We start from the raw sequence: 17429 nt of genomic DNA, 5'->3' as shown, positions 1-17429 counted from the left end.
AGTGTTGGGGGGTACTGAGAATGGGAAAGCTATCAGAGGAGGGGAAGGGATATGGAGATGGGGTGGTGGGAAATGTGTGGAGTTGTACCCCTCCTATCCTACGGTTTTGTTAATGTCTCCTTTCTTAAATAAATAAAAAATAAAATAAAAAGAAATACAGTTGTGATTACAGAAGCTTTCAAATGGTTATTTTATACTTATTAATAGCGGCACTTGAAATAATTATTGAAATAAACACAAGTAATCTACACATACATGGCTTTTGATTCCAAAACTTCTTTTGATAAATTATATCTATGGCATTCAAACTTTCTAACTGGTCACTTGTAATGTGAATCCACTTATATGAAGTATAAAGGAAAAATAAATCCACAGGACAGATGGTGAATTAGTGCTTGTCAAGGACTGAAGGAGATGGGAAGAGAAAACAACAGTCTGCACAGCTTTTCTTCTGGAAGTGATGGAAATGTTTTTCCATTTTGATAATAGTGATATTTGCTAAGTCTGTGAATATACTAAAATCTTTTCATTTCTACAAAGCAAGGGATAAATTTTGCTTCATAAATTGTACCTCAATATAGCTTTATTAAAAAAAACCCAGCTAGTGGTGTTGTAGGCTGTCTCTAATCTGCAAAACAAAGAAAAATGCAGGCATCTTTATAATAATCTTTTATCCTACCTATTGCACACATTATTCTTCCAGCATTGATTTGCTTTGTTTTCTCTATCATGTTTGTACTGGTAGAAATCTTGTAAACATGTAACTTTTTTATGGTTATATTTGAAATAACATTCTTTTTTTCTTTTAAAATATTTTATTTACTTGTGCTTAACAAGACAGTAGAAAAAGTCCAGAGTACTGCTCAGTTCTGGCTCAATACCCAAATTAATGTAAATCTTGAAAAATGTAAGTATATAGAAACTATGTATAAAAATACATAAAACTCAGCAATAACCCTGGAGGCAAAACAAACAGTCCCATAGAACTATATTAACAATTTTAAGGTGAATTGTAAACGTGAATAAAGAGGGTGGTAGTAAATGAAATATTTTTTTATAAATATTAAAGAATGAATAGATCATTTCCTAACAGGAATAGATAGTATTCCTAATATCCAACTTCTACTAATAATCATGGAAAAAGGCTTGGCAGTTTAAAATGTATTTCTTACAATATATCAATTGTATAATTATTGCTGTTTCCTAGAAGACTTTTAAATATTACTAAGGAAGTGTGCATAAGTCTTCATTACAGGGAAAGAGATAATACAAGTGATAACTGCACTGCATTACATTCAGCTGGCTCCTTAGCAGAGAGATGTGGATAAGCAAACATGTATTACTATAAGCACACCATTAGAATTAGCCAGTGGCATTTGGATTGTGTTAGGTAACTTTACATGTATTGAAATGATAATAATATTATGACTATAGAAGTTATAAAATGGGATGGTTTGGGCAGGAGTCGGTAAATAGCATAATGGTTATACAAAGAGATTTTCATATTTGCGGCTCCCAGGTTCATTACCAGGTATCACCATAAGCCAGAGATGAGCAGTGCTCTGGTAAAAAAAAAAAGCAATGTTTTACATTTTTCTAATAATGACACATGAAATAGTTGTTGAATGATTTACAATCAAATCATGTGTACATACATGGCTTTTCAATTTTGCTTTTTTTGCTTGATTATATTTGTGGTATTCAAGCCACAAAATGTCACTTATCATGTGAGTCTATTTACATGAACTATGAAGATGACAAGAGGATTAGTAATTCTCAAGAACTGAAGGAGTTCACCCACTCCCTAGTAGGGACTGTTGTCAAAAATTTCAGCCACAGCCAGTATCTACACCCTAAGGTGATGAATAATTACAGTGGAACCTCATTGACTATGGAAGCTACACCACAAGTACTGCTCCTTCACACAGAATCTAAAAATCTTACCAAGGCTTCATTGGCAAACCCCACCTTACTGGTACACTGCTATCAGAGAAACTTGTGGACTGGAGTATATTGTGCTGTTCTTGGGAATTGCTCACTTGGACTGACTTACATCTGGTATACCCCATCTTCATCTGAAGTAAAACAAAGCCCTATATCTATGGGGATCCTACAAAATTCTCCTGGGATTCAGTTGTATCTGCAGGGGAAACAGGCTCCACACATCCTGCACAGAGTGCTACTCACTTGGATAGTGCTTTGGTTTGATGTACAGGACACCCAGGTTTCAGCCTGGCCCCTACTGCTTTGAAGGATGCTTTCGTACTGTAGTCTCTCTCTCTGTCTGTGTCTGTCTGTCTGTCAGCTCAGATGAATAAATAAATTAAATAAATTTGGCAGCTCAGATGTATACCCAAAGTTCACAAAACTCAGACAAAAAAAAAAGAAAGAAAAGAAAAGAAAGAGAAAAAAATCCTCCATTAAAATGGGGAGAAGAGATGGACAGAATCTTTACTAACAAAGATATCCAGATGGACAGTGTGGACAGCGGACATATAAAAAAAATCTGCCAGTCATTAACTTTCAAAGATATGTAATTGAAGAATTGGCAGTTCAGAAGATGACAATGAAGTGCCAAAACACACTTGTGACAAAAATTGATCATATGTCTAGAACTTTTTAAAACACAGACTGAGTCTTTTTAATACATAGGCTGAGTCTTTGATATGTTGACTCTCTCAAAAGTCTAGACCAGGTAGAACAGAACCAACTGGTGGCACTGCTATATACAAGATGCTGGGTATTATACAGCAAACACTAACAAAGGGACTTTTCAAAGTTAACCCAATTACCAAACAATGTGATGATAACAATAACTATCCATTGTCCTCTTGAACCCTAAGACATCAGGAACCTTACATTTCCACTATAGAGCCTATATTTCCCCCAGTGCTGGAACTTTACGGTGGGGCCCACTTTCCTGCATGCTTCTCTCAATTCATATCAAATAATATTGCCTCTACTGATTGCAACCTAATCAACGCAACAAGTGCCACCTCAATATGCTTCACTTCAGTCTGTGTCCAGAGACTTCAGGTGTAGAATGACATCCCTTCAGCTTCATCACTCAGGTGAGACCTTTCCTTTCATAGTATTCTCTAATTCCATTCCAGATGTTCCACTCCCCAATAAAGTCCCCAAACCTAGATATAAACCAGGTCCCCTGAGATAGAGCATATGTTCACACGTGTCCATAACCAGGGAAAAATGTATACCTGAAAGCAGAAGTACACAAAAGTCTGTAGAGAGTACCCCCCAACACTTCATCCTTGCATATTTATGTTCATAGTAGCAGAATTTGTAATAGCCCACACTTGAAAGCAACCCAAATATCCAAGAACAAATAATTGCATAAGAAAACTATAGTACAAATACACAATGGCATACTTCTCAGTTGTAAGAAATGATGATATCTTCTCTTTGTCACATCTAAATTAATTTTCTATATATCTTTACCTCTATCTATCTATCTATCTATCTATCTATCTATCTATCTATCTATCCACTAGGGTTATTTCTGTGGCTCAGTGTCTGCAACAATCCACTGCATTGGTAGCCATTTCTTTCTTTCTCATTTGTGATAGAGGGTGGGAGACATATGAAAGAGAGGGGGGAGACAAGAGAAAAGGAAAGCTAACTGCAGCTTTACTTCATTGCTGACGAAACTTCCCTGCTACCAACTGAACATATGATGAGAACCCAGGTCTAAGTGCACGGTAATGTATGTTTTCTACTGGTTGAGCCACCATCCATCCTTAAAGAATCATGCCAAGTGTGATATGCCAGAAGAAGGATGAACACTGAATATCTCACTTATAAGTAGAACTACATATCGTGGAGAACTCAAGCTGGTGATGGGAATGGTGTGTATCCATCTCAGGGAGACAAGAAATTATACTTTATTTGCTATAAAAAAAGACAAGGTAATACTGTCATATGAGAAAACAAAAAAGAAACTGCAATAATTTTTAAACTATGATATGCATATGTATGTATGCATATCATTTTATCCTGCAGATTAAATTTGTATTATAAATTGCATTATAAATTTTTGTATAATATAATAAAATTTTATTATAAATTTTTGTCTAATATAACTTTCATTAAAGTTAAAGGCTGGGATGATTTTATGTTTTGGATGCAGCAGAACCATGATATACACACATACATATAATTTAATTAAAATATCAGAATATAAGCAGTAAAATACTCCAAAATTTTAAAGTCTGCATTAATTGGCATTGCTAATAAATTACAAAATTATTTTAATAATTTTGCAATGTGTCCAAAATAAAAGAAATAGTAGTTACTTAGCTTAAGAAAAGCCAAAATTTAGAAAGCTTGTGTAAAAATGAAAACACTGAAGGCACTCTGAACAAGGCCACATTTCAATGTTGGTAACTTAGAAGGAAGTTAGCTACAAAAAAAGTGGTCAAATTCTTAGTCCTTTAATATTGTCCCCTGACAAGAACATGAAAACATTCTACAGAAGTGTTTGCCAAGAAAAAAAAAAATAAATAAATGAAACTACAGAAGTGTTTGCCAAGAAAAAAAAAGGTAAATGAAACTCTACGAGTGACAAGCTTCCTACATTCTGAAGCTCTGTGATAAAATAAACTATCTTCCAAATAGTTCACATGTAAGAATTTCCTGTGCAGATTTCAGTGATCCTCAGGTATGGAATCTTTTAACTCTGCTTCGCTCTGAGACTTCACAGAGCAGTCTGTGAAGATGACACATACTATTTGTTTACAAGTGCAACGTAGTCTTCCACTAGACGATACTCCACGTTGTGGACAACTCTCTTAAATCTCTACTGGATCATCTTATTCTGTGGGACATAGCAAATGTTTGATAGGATGTAACTGAAATCCTGTTCATGTATAATCAAATCAGTGAAAACACTATCTTTACTTGAATAATTCTGAGAAAAAGCAAGCTACAAGGAAAAAAAATCACTAGGGACTTTTAAAATATTCAAATTCTTCATAGTGAAGACAGACAAGTACTTAAACACATGCACAGTTGTGTTTGTAAATAAATATCATTTATCCTAACACCCTATAGGTAGTTTCTGTGGGGATTTATAAAGTTTAATACTAAATATTTAGTCCAGACTTCAGAAGCAGACACTTGGAATGAATATATCTAATCATAAAGGCTAAATGTAATATACAAATTCTTTAGCTAAATAAAACTAAGTTAATGTTTTCTAAAATCAGGATAAGGAAGTTTTGATAAAATTCAAATTGAATTATAAAGTCTAATGTATTTTCCAAATGAACCAACATACTGATGAAAGAGACTCCTGCTCATGACAACATTTGCAATTTCATGTCATGTAACGTCTTCTCTATGTGAAATAACTTCCCATTTGTGCAGTAATAGGTAGTGAAGTATCATCTGCTACTGTGTCAATCCTTTTAATAAACAACTATCACTAAAAATTAATTTATAGCAGAAATTTCCTATTAATGCAAGCATTGCTATTTCTCTAATTTAGAACACCTCATGAACCATGAAACATTAATTAGTTTCAATATTTTATTTTAATGAGACAGAGAGAGACACACACAGAGGAAGTCATAAAGAGAAAGACAAGAACAGTGCTCATCTCTGGCTTACAGTGGTGCTGGGGATTGAACCTGGGACCTCAGAACATCAGATATGAAAGTTTTTTGCATCATAATTATGCCGTCTCTCTAGTGCTTGTTTTCAAACTTTGCAATAAACCTGGTCCATATTTTTTCTAAATGGTATTTTCTGTCTCTGGAACTAGGATTTCATATATGCATGACTTCACTGCTCTGGGGAACATTATATTCAGATAGAGGAAGTGACACTTTAACAAAGTTTTCTTAGTAGTCTTAACACCTCCCGTGTTATTCTTGGGTTTGAATCTGAGACTACACAAGACAAATCACATGAACTACTTGATAAGCTAACTCTCCAGTCTTAAATTATATTTGAACTCCATAGTAATCTTCAATTCTGTGGAAGTCTACTTTACAAATGAAGTAATTATTATTATTCAAAGATGTCTTTATTCCCAGTGGTTTTGTTCTATTCTTTTGCTTTTTATAGTTCCAATCAAGTTGAAACATCCGTATAGTATGAAAATGGCTTTATTGTCAAAGGTAGAGTATGGTTCATGTTTTCAGATTTTTCTAGTGCAATATATCTATTACTCCACTCACTCTCCACCCACATTAGCTTCACTAAAGATCTGGTCATCACATGCACCACCTATTAGTTACTTAAGCACAGTCTTCACAGAGCTGGTCCCTCACAGCACACAGCAGCAGAGATGAGTGATCAAAGGCAAAATCACCCAGAAAGGGATCTGGACTCAAGAGGGCAGCAAATGAAAGGTAAGGCCACTCAAAAACAACATTTCAGCAACAGAATAGCAAATAACCTAATATAACCAGTCTAGGATTTTTATCTGGGATGCATAGAGTGTGAAAGAGTAGGAGATAAGCTCACATATTCACGATACATTTGTGAGGGTCACCGTATGAGGCTGAAGATGGCATTCTGATATGAAATCTTAAGATGGGTTTCATTCATTCGTGTGATCTTGTGTTCTTTGTCCATCTGGTTTTGACCACTAATATTTACAAACACAAATGATACATTTGTGAGTAGCATTACAATAGCATTTATGTATATATAGATATATACTCACATATGCAAATGTGTATGAATAGTTGAATGGTAGTACCCATGGATTCTAAGTTACATAAATCAAGCAAATATTTCCACAACCCCTTTCTCAGTGTTTCTGTTTCTCTCCCTGCAGGTTTACCATTCCCTCCAGGGAAGGTGATGGCCGAGGTTCTAGGAATCATCTGTTTTGTCTTGTTGTCCACTATAGTAAAAGTCACAGTCCTTATTTCTTGTAAGATTTTTTAAAATAAATTTCACTCCTAATTATTGTTGTCTCCCTACACTTTATAATATCATTGAAAAAAGTGTAATTTGAGTGTGTACATTTAGACTAGATTTGAGGTGATTATTCTAATTGGCACAAGTATATCATACAGTACATGCGAATACTTGGAATGTGTATTAAAATACTTTCTAAAAAACAAAAATGAAATTACTGAATATTAGTGTAAACAGTCTTATTCTAAAGTGCATTTTACTCTCATAAACAATAACACCATGTCTGTAGATTTTACAACACAAAAGGCATGCATTATCTGACTAAAATGCCTTATTGGGATATAAATTAGTATAAGGGCATACTACTCAGCATGCATCCAATCTTGTCAGATCTCAGAAGCTAAGCGGTGTCAGGTTTGGTTAGTATGTTGATAAAAGATAAATTAATCCTTGAGATATGCTAAACTATATGCCATGGAATATGGAGAAACTTGTTCTTGAATATTTGTACTTTCCCAAAATGATGTATTAATGTAATTTATACATTAATTAAAATGATTAATTAAAATGATTAATTAAAATGATGTATTAATGTAATAAGCAAACTAATATTTTATTTTGATACAGGAAGTTAATTCAGCCTGTAACACATTCCCGATAGCATTGAATGATCTTCTTAACCCAATGGTTTTATTGTATATGCTTAGAGAGAGAATGAAAGACAGGTATAAACAAACAGAGAGACAGAGAGGACAGGTACTAAAGCACATTTCCACACTTTCTGTGCTCCATACAGCTCCCAACTTGTGTTAGGATCGAATTCAGGGCTTATACAAGCCAAAGTGGGCTTCCCAGAAGCTCTTGCCCAGGCTCTAATACCTAGCTTCAAATCAATAAATCAATATTATTTACTTATATTGAAATTTGTCCGTTTAAATTTGTTTAATCTTTCTAGATACTGTGGAAGCAGAGCAGAGTAATTCTTCCCCAAAAGCTTGGAATCAGAAAGGTACATACATTGTTTTTCAATATTTGCTTCGTATATTAAGCATTTTCAATATTTGATTTATATGTTAGACAAGGCCGAAATAATCATGTATCGGGGGGTCTTTTCTCTCTTCCTGTATCTCTCTCTGTCTATTATACTCCAGTGAAAAAAACAAAAGAAATCAAAATTTCCATCAGGAATCTTGATGCATTGCATGGTCCAAGTCCTATTGAGAAATCTGGTGTCAAGTTGCAGACACTAGGGAAAGAGAGAAACAGGCTGGGATGTGGACTCACTGGCCAATGTCCATGTCCAGTGGAGAAGCAATTACAGAAGTCAGACCTCCCACCTTCTGCACTCCACAAATGTCATTGGTCCATACTCCCAGAGAGGGATATAGAGTAGGGAAGCTTCCAGTGGAGGGAATGGAACACGGAACTCTGGTAGCAGGAACTGTGTGGAATTCTACCCCCCGTTATCTTACAATCGTGCTAATCATCATTAAATCATTAATGAAGAAAGAAAATAAAAACAGGAAAAATAAATATGTCTATAACTATACAAGTAACAAATTTTATTTTTTAAAAAAAACTGTTTTGAGATAATGCATAATTTTCCTACTTCTCTAAAATGATAAGTATTGTTTTCTTGAAACACAAAAATAATGTAGGATTGAGGAAATGGTTCAGTGGTAGAGCACATGTATTTCATGCTGAAACCCTGGGTTTCATCCCAGGTTCCACATAAGAACAGTTAATCATTGAGAGATGGTGGGCCAGTACCTTCATATTTCTTTCTTTTACTGAAAACTTAAAATAATAATAATAAATTAAAAGCTACTTAATTCACAGACTTTCTGAATATATAGGATGGGAAATTTTGCTTCTATGGGCACATAACTTAGAGGGTGAGAGACTAACCTTTTCTATGGGACTATACAAACATCTGTTTTATACCTATCAGCCTGTGAGGATGTATAGCTGTCATGGACATGTATATTTATATATGTACATTATTATAAATGAATTTTCATTTTAAAACATAAGAGCTCTTTGATAACAATGCTTAGCCTTTCTTCATCAGAGTGCTATCATTGTCCAAAGGGTTGGGTTACATACTCCAACAATTGCTATTACTGTAGTCATGAAAAGCAAAAAAATAAGATAAAAGGTTTTGAAAGTCATTTAACTCACTGACTTTCTGAATATGTAGGATGGAAATTTTTGTATATGAGTTTTCATGTAATAATATAAAAATTATAATAATGCTTCATCTTTCTTCGTCAGAAAAGTATAATCATTGTCCAAAGGGTTGGGTTACATATTCCAACAATTGCTATTACAATACTCATGAAATGAACACGTGGAATGAGAGTGTGAAGGATTGTGCTTCTAAAAACTCTAGTCTGCTTTACATCGATAATAAAGAAGAAGTGGTAAGACTTAGGTATCAATTATATTATTAAAAGTTTGCTTCAGTCTGTAGATTGAATCTATATTTTTGTACATATTAGTAATTTACCTTAAAGTATTATAAGAACTACTTAGTGCACTACACTTGCATTGTTAAGGTACCCAGGTCCTGGGTTCAATTCCCAACAATATCTTATGTAAGAATGGATCCCAGTATTCAAGTCTTTCTCTCTCTCTTTAAATAAATAAAGAAATATTAAAAATAATTAAGTCTTTATAATATTTCATTGTTTGACTTTGTAATATTTTATACCATGGATGTGAATTTAATCTTCCAGTTATTACTTTTTAGAATATGCCATATGACTATACTTTTTTTAACTAGAGCATTGCTCAGCTCTGGTTATGGTGTTATGGTGGGTTGAACCTGAGACTTGGAGCCACAGATATGAGAGGATGCACTTAGCTATTACATTTTTCATCCAATCAAGAAACTAAATAGTATGACTATAAACATTTATCATACAGTGAAAAGAACCAGTGATAACAAATCAGATCACAAAACAGTGTTTATCCTCCAGCAACTTCATTGATGTACGTTTTCACTTTCCCTTTCTTTTTATCATTCATTGTATTAACTTTTACTATAGATGTCTCTGTTTGTTTTGAACTTTATGTGTGTGATTGCATATGTATATGCTTTTCTCTGCCTTTTCCACTACCATATAATGTTTCTGTAACTCACCTCTAATATTTGCATTTATCTGTAGTTTGTTAATTTTCAAAGATGAATTGTGTGAATGCAACATTTAAAGAGACATTCTATGGGATGTGTCTGATCAGGGACATGAGCCTTATGGCCTTGAGAATAAAAATCCTCCTGGGGGGGGTTAGCAGATAGCACAGAGGGTTAAACGCACATGGTGCGAAGCGTAAGGACCAGCGTAAGGATCCTGGTTCAAGCCCGTGGCTTCCCACCTGAAGGGGGGAGGTCCCTTCACAAGCAGTGAAGCAGGTCTGTAGGTGTCTATCCTTCTCTCCCCCTCTCTGTCTTCCCCTCCACTTTTGATTTTTCTCTGTCCTATCCAACAACAACGACATCAATAACAACAATAATAACCACAAAAGTGATAAAAAAAACAAGGACAACAAAAGGAAAAATAAATAAGTAAATAAATATTTTTAAAAATCCTCCTTGGGTAAAGAGCTTTCAATCATAGGACTCTCTTTGTTGACCATACATGCACTCCTCCCTGGGTGTTTCTTGGTTAGGAAGGACAAGCACTTCCTCAGGATGTGTGTTTTCAGGGATGATGATTATTTAAATTTCAATTCTTGTTTTCGTAGACATTTTTGAGTTCCATATCTGTTGTTTCATGGATTGATGTCTTTCGGGAAGGCAGTGATCAGCCCTGGAGGTCAAGAAACGGCTCAACTTTCAAACTCGAGTAAGATTTTTAAATAGTGCTGTTTATGTTATGAGAAGTGTAACATAGAACAATTCAGAAGAATATTGACATTTCTGTTTACATTGAATTATAGTATGAATAAAGATGTTTAAGTAGATGAAACATTAATGTAGTGTTCTAGAATGACATACTTAGTCTCCTAGTAATGCTTACTAGTAGTTTATGGGAAAATGCCCCTTTCAAAACATTATTTTATTTGTTATATAAAATGTGCACTTTTGTATTGTTTATATATAGCACAGCAAAAGAATTATGCTTTATTCTCTTTTCCAGAATAAAAGGGCAGACATCTGGTAAAGATTGTGCTATGTTATTCTCATCAGGTCTCAAAGCAGATAACTGTGTATCTCTCCAAATATATAACTGCAAGAAAAAGCTTAACCAATAAAACTTGGAAGTTTGGATTCTGTCTCTTATTTGTATTTTATGAAGTAGATAATAGTATAATTCTTAAATAGTGTTATTTATTCTATTAATGACCTTCCCCCTTGGTATATGCAATTGTATAGTCATAACTATGCTTTTGTCTGACTTCTTTTGCTTAACATGTTTTTGACTTTCAGTCTTTGACAAGAAAGCATTTCCTGTGAATCCCTTTATGTATTATACCAAGAAAAGACAAACTCATAGAGAGGAAAGTGAATCAGTAGTTTCCAAATACAGATGGGAGGTTAAAGAAGGAAATGACTGCTAAATAGTTCACATTTTCTTGTGGACTTGATTAAAATTTTATTAATTTTGATAATTGTGGTGGCTGCAAAAATTGATACATTAATGTTCTTATTTGTACACTTTATTATCTTTATTTATTGGATAGAAACAGCCAGAAATCAAAAGGAAAGAGGAGATAGATATATAGACAGACAGAGAGACAGATACCAACCACACTGCTTCATCACTTGTGAGGCTTTCCTCCTGCAGGCTGAGACTGGGGGCTTGAACCCAGATCACTGAGCACTGTAACATGTGCACTCAACCAGGTGCACCACCACCCACCACCGGGACCCTAGTTTATACACTTTAAATGAGTAAGACACATGCTTTAAATTATAACTTAATAAAGTGCTTTTAGAAAATCGTGACCTATTTCAGCAGATCTAAGGACTCAAAAATGGAGGGCAGGTGGTGGAAAGAGCTTGGGGGCCACCACCCTATGTTGGAGGAGATAGCAATTTGGTGCTGAATAAGGTGCCCAGTCTGCTGGGTTATTGACAGAAACCTAGGGTAGGGGGCAAGAGAATGGAAAGGACAAGAGACACGAAGAACGAGAGCAAGACAGGAGGTCTGATCAAGCTCTGAAAATTTTATTTTACAGCCTCAATATAAACACAAACAAGGAGGAAGTTCTGCTAAGGTAGTGGGGCAGGGAGGTGGGTGAGCCCAAACAGCTAGATGGTAATCTCAGTTCCAATAGTCGGAATGTCCTCTCACCGGCTATATGAGAGTCTTAGCTAAGGCCTTGGCTCCTGGCAATAAGGTGTGCTGGCAACTATTTTTCAGGATTGAGAGACTATTTCTGCTACAACCTAAAGCTCAAACACAATGTTTTTTCTATTTAGAAACTTCACAATTTATGCTTGAAGCTACAAATGGTCACCAAAACAATTTGGAAACATTTGTCATCTTTACAGTTTTAAATAGCCTTCTGAATGCATTCGGTTTTCTTTATTTTCTCTATTACGGTGTGAATTTTTACAGAAGTTTTTAAGGAATTAAGGGGCCAGGCAGTGGCACACCTGGTTAAAGCACACACCACAGTGCACAAAGACCCAGGTTCAAGCCCCTGATTCCCCATCTGTAGAGGGAAAGCTTCATGAGTGGTGAAGTAGGAGCTGCAGATGTTTCTCTGTCTCCATCCCTTTCTGTCTATATCCCCCTCCCCTCTCAATTTCGTTGTCTCTATCCAATTATAAATAAATAGAAATTTAAAAATTATTATTTTTTAAAAAGGAATTGAGAGTATTTCATGCATTCATAAATGGTAAATATATGTATATAACACACATATACATATATATACATATATATACACAGTTGGAGGTCAATGGTCTATAGTACAGTTGTTGACATGGAGTACTATTCATCCTATCCCCATGATAAGTGTCTGCAAAGCATTCTTGCTTCACTTTGGATCTTTTCCCACCTTCGTGAATCAGGACCTCAAGGAACGCCTGCAATGTGTTGTTTTAATAAGTTTTACTACTGCAAGTAGAAATGCAATTGAGATTTGTACACTAACCTTATATCCAATGATTGCATAGTGTATGATTTCTATCATTTCAAGGGTATAGTTTTCTTCATTATATATAAACTATTTCATTTGTAACACACTTTTGTTTCTTCTAAGTGTTATTACTTTTTGCTATTATTTTTTTACAATCTAGAGTTTTATTTCTAATGTTGGACGGAAGGTACAGTAAAGGTTACATATGTGTCTTGTCCTGTTTTAGGAAGTAATAAATTAATATTTCATTCTTCATCAAGAGGTTTGTTTTAATTTATTACCACAACTTAATACCAAAATGTGTTACCTTAAACTCAGTGATTTTATACTTCTTACTTTTTACAAATCTATGAATTTCTATTAAGTGTATAAATATTTTAAAAGATTACAAATGATGTGTGTTGTATCATTTTGAAGCTAAGTCATTATTTTTTGTATTTTTTTAATTCCCTTTTGTTGCCCTTTTTTATTGTTGTAGTTATTGATTTCATTGTTGTTGAATAGGACAGAGAAAAACAGAGAAAGGAAGGGAAGACAGAGAGGGGGAGAGAAAGATAGACACCTGAAGACCTGCTTCACCACTTATGAAGTGACTCCCCTGCAGGTAGGGAGCCGGGGGCTTGAACCGGGATCCTTATGCCAGTCCTTGCACTTCGCACCACATGTGCTTAATCCACTGCGCTACCACCTGGCTCCAGCTAAATCATTAATTTAACAATACATTATTCTGTATACTTATGTTACATTACATATGTTTTTACATTCTTAACTTTTATTTACATTAAGACGGGACCTCATTAACCAACTTATGTATTTATTAAATTAACAGAATGTTTATATATTTAACACAAGCATATACTATTATTATTGGATAGAAGCAGAGAGAAATTAGGGTAGAGAGATAGAGAGGGAGAGATAGAGAGACACCTGCAGCACTCCTTCATCACTCATAAACTTTTCCCCTTGCAGATGGGGAACAGGGGCTTGAACCTGAGTCCTTGTGCACTATAATATGCACACTTAACTGGGTGTGCCACTACTTGGCCCCCATTTAAGTATTTATACATTGTACTTATATTGGTAGACTTATGGATAAAACTGCTTAGTATAATATTATTGTTGCTTAATTTTGTTTGAAACAAATCATTCCTTTGAGTTCTAAGTTTTCTTTTTTGCAACAAATGCTTTTGTTTAGGTTCTCTGTAATTAATTGCTAACTTTATATACTTTACATGTTTTATTAGTGACATAATTTTCATAGCATGCATCTTTAATCATTAAGATCTAACAAGTTCATCACTAAAGCATCTGCAGCTTCTTGTGTAAAATAAGTATTGAAAAACTTTTTCTTTTCTTTTTTTGTTATCACATTGTTTAGAATTTCAGTAATTCTAGAGTGTCATGTATTTTTTTCCTATATGAAATGATCTCTCATTTGTGCATCAACAGGTTATAAAACATTTTCTACCACATCACTCCCTTTAATAAATGTCACTAAGAAATTCATTTATAGGAGAAATTTACTATACATATCATGACATTTTCCTTAACTCTAGAACACTCGATGGACTGCTAAATATTAGTTTTAAAATTTATTGTGAGAGACCAGGTGGAGGTGTACTTGATAGAGTAAACATACTGCAATGTGCAAGGACCCAGGTTCAAGCCCCTGGTCCCCAACTGTGGGGGAAAGTTTCCCAAATGGTGAGTCAGTGCTCTTTCTACATCTCAATCTCCTTCTATCTCCCCCACTGCTCTTTAGTTTTGTCTCTACCTAATAAAATTTTTATTTGCTATGAGATAAACATTTTTAGGGGACAGGCAGTGGCACACCTAGTTGAACACAAACATTATACTGTACAAGATCGTAAGTTTAAGCCATTGGTCCCCATCTGCTGGGGGAAAGCTTCATGAGTGGTGAAGCAGTGCTGCAGGCGTCTCTCTCTTCTATCTCTCCCTCCTGTCACCCAATTTCTCTCTGTCTCTATCCAATAGTAAATAAATAAAAATATTTTAAAAGAGAGATAAGCATGCTTCAAAATAACACAGCATATTACCTGAGATTTTGATAAATAACTTCATTTTACAGTCTGATCTTACTCTGGAACATCACAGCATAGTTCATGAAAATCATAGCAGTATACTTAGAAGAGTAACCTGGTCTCTCATAGAGGATACTCTATTATCTGGTTCACTGATGGTATGTTTTTTTTTTCTCTTTCCAGTCCCTTGTTAAACCATTTCATTTAGTAAGAAAATATAAATGGCAGAGATGATGCAGTTATATTAACATATAAAATCAGATTAAAAGATCAATATATATACTTATTTGAAAGACTCAGCATTGAGAACAAACATAAAATATGAAATATATTGAACTACTTATTGAAAATTTGAGTTCTTGGTCTGAGGTGACAATATAATGATTATGCAAAAGATTGTCATGTCTGAGACTCTGAGGTTCCAGGTTCAATCCCCAGCACCACCATAAGCCAGAGTTTATCAGTCCTCTATAGTATCTGACTTTAAATTTGTGACGTACTTGCTAATTTTTTGCTTTTTATTTTTATATATATATATATTTTTCTTTTATTTACAGGTACATGTTAGTTTATGTTTGTTTTACAAGGGCAGGGTTTTTGTTGTTGTTGTTGTTGTTGTTTGACTTATTGGTGTACCAGAGTCTCTAGAACAGTGTGTGGCTGATAGTAAGCACTTATACTATATTTACTAAATAAAGAAGAGTAATTTTACAGAAAGGGCCAAATTTTAATAATGGAAGAATGAAAAAGAGTTGTAATAGCAGGGACATTAGTAAATGAGGGTGACATATACAGAGGCATTGAGATGCAGGGTATACGTATGAATGGGTGAGTGTCAGGAAAGATTTCCAGCTGGAAGTAATAATGCTATAACTAAATCTTAATAAGAGCTAAAGAAGGCAGATAAGACTATGATATGAGCATAGAGAAGGAGAAAATAAATCATTAGCAAACAGCATGAATGTGGAGTAAGGTATTCTACTGATCTTTATACTTTTGGAACAACAGAATTCCCTGAAATGTCTGGAGTGGGTCTGCAAGCATTTGCATTTTTGGACAGGTTGCTAGGGTGAATTGATGTTATTAGGCATCATATCTAAGAAAAAACTGTGACATTTTACTGTGGCGTGTATAATGTGTGGTTGAGTTAAAGTTGGAGCTGCATGAGTATGGGTATAATGTAATTTTTAAAAAAAGTTTTTTTAAAGAGAGAAACCAGATCACTGCTACTTAGGATGTCGTGTTTTTGTTTGTTTGTTTGTTTAAGCTTTCTGTTGTTCTTGATTTTTTTTAAATTTATTTTTTATTTAAGAAAGGATAAATGAACAAAACCATAGGGTAGGAGGTGTACATCTCCACATAATTCCCACCATCCAATCTCCATATCCCATCCCCTCCCCTGATAGCTTTCCCATTCTCTATCCCTCTGGGAACATAGACCCAGGGTCATTGTGGGTTGCAGAAGGTAGAAGGTCTGGCTTCTGTAATTGCTTCTCTGCTGAACATGGACGTTGACTGGTCGGTCCATACTCCCAGTCTACCTCTATCTTTCCCTAGTAGGGTGGGTCTCTGGGGAAGCGGAGCTCCAGGACACATTGGTGGGGTCTTCAGTCTAGGGAAGCCTGGCTGGCATCCTGATGGCATCTGGAACCTGGTGGCTGAAAAGAGAGTTAACATACAAAGTCAAACAAATTGTTGAGCAATCATGGACCCAAAGCTTGGAATAGTGGAGAGGAAATGTTAGGGGGTACTCACTGCAAAATCTAGTGTACTTCTGCTTTCAGGTATATATTTTGCACTAGTTTATGGATACGTGTGAACATATGCTCTCTCTCACAGAACCTGGTCTATATCTAGGTTTTGGGACTTTGTTAGAAAGGGAACCACCTGGGATGGAATTAGAATATACTATGAAAGGAAAGGTCTCACCTGAGTGATGAAGCTGAAGGATTGTCATTCCACAAGTGAAGTCTCTGGACAAAGTCTGAGCTGAAGCATGTTGAGGTGGCAATCGTTGTGTTGATTAGGTCGCAATCTGCAGATGCAATATTATTTGATATGGATTGGGAGAGGCATACGGGAAAGTGGGCCCTATCCAAGGGTTCCAGGACTGGGGGAAGTAGAGGCTCTATAGTGGAGATGTAAGGTTCCTGCTGTCTTAGGGTTCAAAAAGACAATGGATAGTTAATGTTATCATCACATTATTTGGTAATTGGGTTAACTTTGAAAAGTCCTTTTGTTAGGGTTTGCTGTATAGTACCCAGTATATTGTATGTAGCTGTGCCATTTGTTGCTTCTGATCTACTTGGTCTAGGCTTCTGAGAGAGTCCGCATATCAAATACACAGCCTATATATTAAAAAGACTCAGTCTGTGTTTTAAAAACTTCAAGACATACAATTAATTT

At 35.0% G+C, this 17429-nt stretch overlaps 1 protein-coding gene across 1 annotated transcript in view; it reads left to right on the top strand.

The window, feature by feature from the left end:
- The window catches only part of LOC132539341 (uncharacterized), a 36301-nt gene extending 25561 nt beyond the window's left edge, over positions 1-10740 (top strand). Inside the window, exons 11-15 of the mRNA XM_060193503.1 lie at positions 6277-6371; positions 6803-6901; positions 7844-7897; positions 9163-9311; positions 10636-10740. Coding sequence (XP_060049486.1) covers positions 6277-6371; positions 6803-6901; positions 7844-7897; positions 9163-9311; positions 10636-10740 — 502 coding nt within the window. The remainder of the gene's footprint in view (positions 1-6276; positions 6372-6802; positions 6902-7843; positions 7898-9162; positions 9312-10635) is intronic.
- Positions 10741-17429: the final 6689 nt, after the last annotated feature.

The sequence above is a fragment of the Erinaceus europaeus genome, chromosome 7, assembly GCF_950295315.1.
Source record: "Erinaceus europaeus chromosome 7, mEriEur2.1, whole genome shotgun sequence".
In the NCBI taxonomy this organism is placed as follows: Eukaryota; Metazoa; Chordata; class Mammalia; order Eulipotyphla; family Erinaceidae; genus Erinaceus; species Erinaceus europaeus.
The sequence above is the reverse complement of the archived record's forward strand: the minus strand, read 5'-3'. Positions and strand labels throughout refer to the sequence as shown.